The sequence below is a fragment of the Nematolebias whitei genome, chromosome 7, assembly GCF_014905685.2.
Source record: "Nematolebias whitei isolate Nwh7 chromosome 7, NemWhi1, whole genome shotgun sequence".
Classification (NCBI taxonomy): Eukaryota; Metazoa; Chordata; class Actinopteri; order Cyprinodontiformes; family Rivulidae; genus Nematolebias; species Nematolebias whitei.
The window spans coordinates 38,660,145-38,666,791 of record NC_056504.1 but is presented as its reverse complement, the minus strand read 5'-3'; the positions used below and the strand labels follow the sequence as shown (position 1 = coordinate 38,666,791).

The 6,647-nt window shown below is 41.5% G+C and overlaps 1 protein-coding gene across 1 annotated transcript in view; it reads right to left on the bottom strand.

Moving 5' to 3' along the window:
• The window catches only part of bsnb (bassoon (presynaptic cytomatrix protein) b), a 95,007-nt gene extending 88,847 nt beyond the window's left edge, over positions 1 to 6,160 (bottom strand). Inside the window, exon 1 of the mRNA XM_037678847.1 lies at positions 5,858 to 6,160. Coding sequence (XP_037534775.1) covers positions 5,858 to 6,036 — 179 coding nt within the window. The 5' untranslated portion in view covers positions 6,037 to 6,160. The remainder of the gene's footprint in view (positions 1 to 5,857) is intronic.
• Positions 6,161 to 6,647: the final 487 nt, after the last annotated feature.

Sequence of the window (6,647 nt, the reverse complement as noted above, 5' to 3'; positions counted from 1 at the left end):
CTGTATATTTATGGAGGGTTTCACCCCATGGCGAGCACCATGAGACTATACACTACGAGAAAGGAGGGAAGCAGAAGACTTTTGAGCGTCTGAGCTACTATACAGGATGAGACAACTAAGATCCTACAGTACATCAGAAGGAAAGCTCCTGATGATGAACTGATGAGGGAATGTCTCTGGCAACCGAAGAAACCCAATGTGAAGAAGAACAAGAGAAGCCATTATAGAAAGATAAGCCCCTGCAAAGCATGTACCACCAGCAGATTCAGGAAGTGGCTGATATCAATCAATTTGAGCTGGACTGAAGGACAGCACAGGGGCACTAACTGTGGCAGCACAAGAACAGGTCCTCAGCACAAGATTAATAGAGGCCAAGGTCTACCATGCCAGATTAGGCCCAAGATGCAGGCTGTGCAAAGATGCTCCTGAGACAATACAACACATAATAGCAGGGTATAAGATCCAGGTAGGCAATGCATACATAGCTTAGTCCTCTTTGTCCCTTTTGGGACGTAAGGCCACTATCAACTGTCTCCATTTGCTTCTGTCACTGGCCACATGCTGTGCTTCACTCCAGGTAAGATTCATCTCCTGCAGCTCTGATGTCACTGGCCTTCACTATGTTGTTCTTGGCCTTCCCTGTTTCCTTTTACATACAACACTACTTTATGTATACACTGACTGTCCATCCTCAATATGTCACCCAGCCTTTTAAGATGATGGTGTTTTATCTCCAGCCTTAAATGGTCACACTCAGTTTTCTAGTATATGTGGTCATTAGTCACTTTTATGGTCTAGAATATACCACATATTCTCCTTAGACAGCTGTTGTGAAAGTCATCCATTTTTCTCGTATCAATAAGTCGCACTCCAACACACAGAACCATACAGCAAAACAGATTTAATGTTACTGTTGGTTTGGAGGTGATAATGCTTTGACTTCCAGATAGGCCACAGTCTGGCAAAAGCAACACATGCTTTTCCCAACTGTGCTGAAATGTCATTGCTAATTGTGTTATTAGTGCTAAGACTTCCAAGGTAAGAAAATTCCGTAACAACCAAAAGTGACATGTCATCCACAGTGACTTGTGCATCTAATGTTAGATTGATACACAAGACATGGGTTATGATGGTACTGATGTTCAAACCAGTCTGTTGAGCAAAGCAATGTAGACTTCTGTTTGTTGTTTTCTGTAGATAACTCATTTTTGTGGATAAGACCACAAGATCGTCAGCAAAATCAAGATTTTCAAGATGGAAAAATGAGTCCACCGGATGCCTCTTGGTTTGTGTGATGCAGTCTTTCACATGATCCAGTCAATGGCAACTAGGAATAAGATGAGACAGCCTTGTCTAACCCAAGACTCTACGAGGAACCAGTCTGACAGTTTGCTATCCAATATGACGCTGCTCTCAAAATGATGGTAAAACAACCCTATCAAAGTTACTATCTTAGAAGATAGGTCATAGGATGTTACAATCTCCCACAAGGTTTCACAGTGCAGGCTGTCAAAAGCTTTCTAGAAGTCGATTAAATTGAGGTATTGGACTGTTTCATTTCAGACATTGCTCTATGATGTTTCTGAGAGCAACTAACTGGTCTACACATTCTCTTCCTTTTTTGAATCCAGTTTGTTCTTGTCTCAGCTTGCTGTCAATAGCAGAGCTAGTTCTGTCCATGAGGATTCGGCAGAAGACTTGATGGTAATGACATGGTGATACCATGCCAGTTGTCACAAACCTGAAGGTTGCCTTTTTTTTTGCCAGAGACTGAAGAAGTCTTTCGGATGAAAGACGAAACATTTCTACTTTTTTTGTTTGTTTGTTTTGTTTTGAATGTCCAGAGGACCAGACTTAACTTTTTTTGATTTTTCTACCTGGATTATTGAGCATGCATCGGGAAACGATGTTTGATATTTTTATCTGGATTACTGAGCATGAACTTTGATGAAGCTATGATTAGGACATTTTAGAACATCAGCTTGAAGCAAATATTACTTAAGTGGCAAGTACAAAGTAAAACGTATATATAAAAAAAATTAGAAAACTGTGTAGAACTATACAACATTTAGAGGCTCTTTTTTAATTTACTTGTAATCTAATAATAGTTTATAGTTTTCCACCAATCTCTCATAAGCACAACAGGTATTTACTTTCTATATGTAAATTTCAAGAAAATAAAGAACTGTGTGTTGAGAATTTAGTCTGAGGTAATGAGAACCATTTCTTATGTCTGGGTCACAAAGCGCACAGAGTTCGTACTACTGAATATAAATTAATCATGAGAACATAGTCTCTGAACGTTACATCTGAGAACATAAATACAGACGCTATTAACGTGGATATGACGTGTTCCGTTATCTGGATTCAGTATTTCCAGCAAACACAAAAACAAGAATCAAGTATGTCCACATTTATAGCATATGAAACAAAGTCCCATTATTCACTAATTCTGTTCTGAAACACAATAATTAGAAGTAAAAATACACAGTTAAATAACGAACAAGTAGAGTCCAGTAGCCACCACTGAATTTTGCTTCAAGACAATTTTTTTTTTATGTTAAGCTGTGGCTTTCAGTATTTAAAAGAAACAGGCAAACCTGTGCATGCACCACCCACATTACAGCAGTTACAGACCATGCACATCCTCATTCATTCAACCTTTATTTATACAGGTTCGTCTCATTGAGCCTCGGGGACTCATTTACAAGAGAGACCTGTTTTTAACAAAGAGTGACGACAACAGTAGACAATCATAAAAGAAAGCATATAATTTGAGAAGAATAAATTATAGAAAATAGACAAAAACAGCTAGATTGACTCATGGCAACCAGACTCTGTGACATCAGTGTCCTCCGACCAGCAGGACAATGTGTCACAGCACACTTAAAACCAGGATCAGCTTTGATGAGAATTAGAAAGAAATCCAAACTCAATCAAGCATCTGTGGGCCACATTGGAACAAGCCACATGAAATAAACCCCGAAGACTGAAGGGATCCACAGAAGAATGGGTTACCTACACATTATTTGGAACCAGTAGTTTTATGGTTAAGGATGATCAGCAACATAGAGGCGCACGGCTGTAAACGGGAAATATTTGGAGCCCGTGTCAGGATGCTCTTCAGCAATGTTCAGCAGATCAGGATGACTGTGCACTTAGTCAACGCTGTTATGACAAGAGAAGAAAACAACTACTGTAGTGCTCTGTGAAGCAGAAAGTTTGGCCGAATACTGTAACATCACAGATTCCTATAAGAGCTCAGATTTAATTCTCAAACTGAGACTTTACGCACGGTTATGTGGCCTGAAAAGAGTAAAAATGTCATTCATGTAACTTACTTCTGGATAATGTAACATGAAGCTGTCCTGTTCACCTCATTAAAGTGAGTCTTTGATCTAATCTACCACCAGAAGCTGTCTCATTGTTTCTCAAACGCTCTTGGTAAAAAGATCATTTTAAAGCAAGAATTATGATCTTAAGAAACGATCTCTCTTTCTTTCTGCCCCGCTTCTCAATTTGCTTCTCTGTCTTGTGGCGCACTACGTCTCAGAACTTGCCGTCGCATTATAAGATACCTAAGGGTGGATGCCAGAGAGAAATCAACACATGAAAGAGTCATGAGATTACAAGGAAGCTATGAGCGTTTACATCAGCAGCACCACGATGAACGCACAAACCAAACAGTGAGGGTTCTTCCTAACAAATATACAGATAACTGAACAATAATTAAAAAATATATACATAAACTAATCTAAAATACATGTAAAGCCCACATCACACCCTAACAACCCTAATAATAATTCACATCAACAAATAAAACCATCCTATAACGAGAAAGAATAGAGTTATAGCCATTAGGTCAAATTTTGTAAATGCTGTTAAATGTGATCTCAGGTAATAGTGCAAGATTTTGCGTCATCTCGTAGCTCGTGAGGAATGTGTTGAGGATGACTCAGCTACTACCGGACAAAATGTAGCTCAGTGGCTGTAATTTCAAGAGTTGTAACGATTACTGCGTTGACTAGCAGTGGCAGCCATGTTCAAATGGACTGACTGCAAATGTGGATGAGTTGTAGATGTACAGTCAATAATTACCTTCTGAAAGTTTAATTAAAATCTGTGCATTGGTTTATGAGATAGTTTTTGTGTGTTTCTGAGGTCAGTTGGCTGTGGCAGCCATCTTGAATTGGGTTGACTTTAAAATGTACTCCTTTGTAGATGTACATTCATCAATCACTATCTACAACTTTGGCTGTGGTTAGAGCAGTCGTCCTCCAATGGGAGAGTTAGGGTTCGATTCCACCAGCAGTCACATGCTGAAGTGTCCCTGGGCAAGACACTGAACCCCTCATTGCCTCCGATGTGTGTCCCATCAGTGTATGAATGTGGTCTAAAAGCACTTATTAATCTTTGTACACTGATAGTAGAGTGCTGTATAAATGGATAAACAAGGGCACATGTAGTGAAAAGCGCTTTGAGTATCTTGATAAGACAGGACGGCGCTATAGAAGTACAGTCCATTTGCCATTTACAATCTTCATTTAAATTTGTAGAGTGGTTCATGAGATATTTGGTAACAGACAGGCACACAAACCGAAACAAAAATACACACAAACATGGACAAAACATTATTGTCTGCCTTCACCTTTTGCCAGCAGGCAATAACAAATCTTCCAAAGGACCAACCTCCTGCTTGAAATTTTCCCTTACAAAGGTTTGCAAGTGTAGAGATTTTCCATAGGTGTGGCAAATCCAGCGTGTGTGGGTTCAGGTCTACAACTGTTGAACTGTGTAATCAAGGCAATATCAGATCTTGTTAGGAGGGTAATCCCTTCCACACGCCCTCACGCCGGAAAGACAGACCTGCCAGCTGTTACAGCACATGTGATCATTGATCTCAGAGGGGCTCGTGTTTGACCAGCGTCGTATGGGCTATTATGAGGTAACAGTGTTCAAATGTGGAAGGATCAGTAAGAGGGGAGCAGTCTTGTAAAAAGGTGCCATGTCTGACTGAGCCGAGCGTCTGGATTTCATTAAAAAAAGATGCAACGCCGCTCACACACACACCCCTCCCCAGACCAAATGAGCCTTTCTGTGCAGCTGTGGTGGTGAAAAACTATTTTCTCTAACAGCATATTGATCTGAGGCTGAGATCTGATTGCTGTAGCTCTGCGTTTTTCGGTGCTTTGCTCTCAATGACGTTGGAGATATCAGATGGGAGCACTGACATTCTACACACACTGTCATGAGGATACAGGGGAAAGGAGGAAGGTGTGTGTGTGTGTGTTTTTCAGAATGACTCTGGATTTACTGGTACTCATGTGAAAGCAGTAATAGGACCGACCCATCCCTTCAACGCGAGGTGCAGTGCACTTTGCATCATCTACATTACTAATTTAGCATTTGAGCATATGAGGGGAAATTATGTTCCCCAGAACCGAGTATTCACGTTTGCGTGGCCCTTGTTTCAGTAGGAGAGTTGGAAACGTCCCATTTTCATTCATGACACCTGAATGTATCATCGTAAAAAGGGCGTAGAAATTGCTGAAACGTCTTCAAAGCGTTATTAGTATTATTATTATTATTTCCACATTCGCGTTTTAAATGTAAACCAAGGTGGCATTAAGTAGCAAAGAGTTGCTGCTAAAGGTATCAAGAAGAGGTGGTGAATTGTGCTGACAGGGATATATTGAAATAAATAATTGAGCGCCCATTCAAGTCTATCAGCCCGCAGTCGGTTGTTCCAGCGTCTGCTCTGTGGACTAATGTCGGGAAAGCACCTCGCTCCCGTACAACCTCCTCCCCGTTTTCAAGCCACACTTCGGCGGTGAAGCCTCTTAGCTATCGCGGCTACCTGTTAATCCCCGGGCCGGACGCAGAGCCACTTCCCCCGGCTGGCGCTCCGTTGCTCGGCTTGATGAGCTGTCCAGAGTCCGGTGGTGCTGAAATGGAAGCCGGAGCACCTGCTGCAGGGACGGCGGGGCCCGCCTGTCCCGGCTGTCCCTCCCCCTCCATGCTGGCCTCGTTCCCCATCGTCTCCGGATAGCTCTCGACGGAGAGAAACGATGTTGTAGACGGTTCTACAGCTGTGGTGAGGACTCAGACGAAACTCAACGTCGCTCCCCTTCCGCCATCATCACCTACAATTCAGCATCCTGCACGGAGCAGGCGCGCTGACGGAGAGGCTGAGGGAGCGCGCAGACGCAATGGGCGGTGACTTGTGTGCCTCGTACGTGCGCGCTCACGTGGCTGTATTATTTCAAGCCGAAAGGGATATAAGTCAAGCCAATTTTTCATATAAATATTATATTAGGAATAATATGATGTAATATATTACTTTGTGATTTTTTTTTTTTTTTACTACAATAAAATATATAAGGTAACATATCAGGTACATATTAATGAAGCAATTATAAAGTATGTTTTACCCTTAAACTAAAGATCTTTTGAGGATTTGTTAAGATGCATAAGATATCTTTAGACTCTTAAAAGTAGGTTTATTGTATTTATTTTTTCTTCTGCTCAATCCATCCATCCATCCACTATCGTTACCCACTTCTTCCATTTTTGGAGTTACCAATGCCCATGTCCAGCCATCACTGTGCAAGAGGCGGGGGACATCGTGGACAGGTCGCAAGTCCATC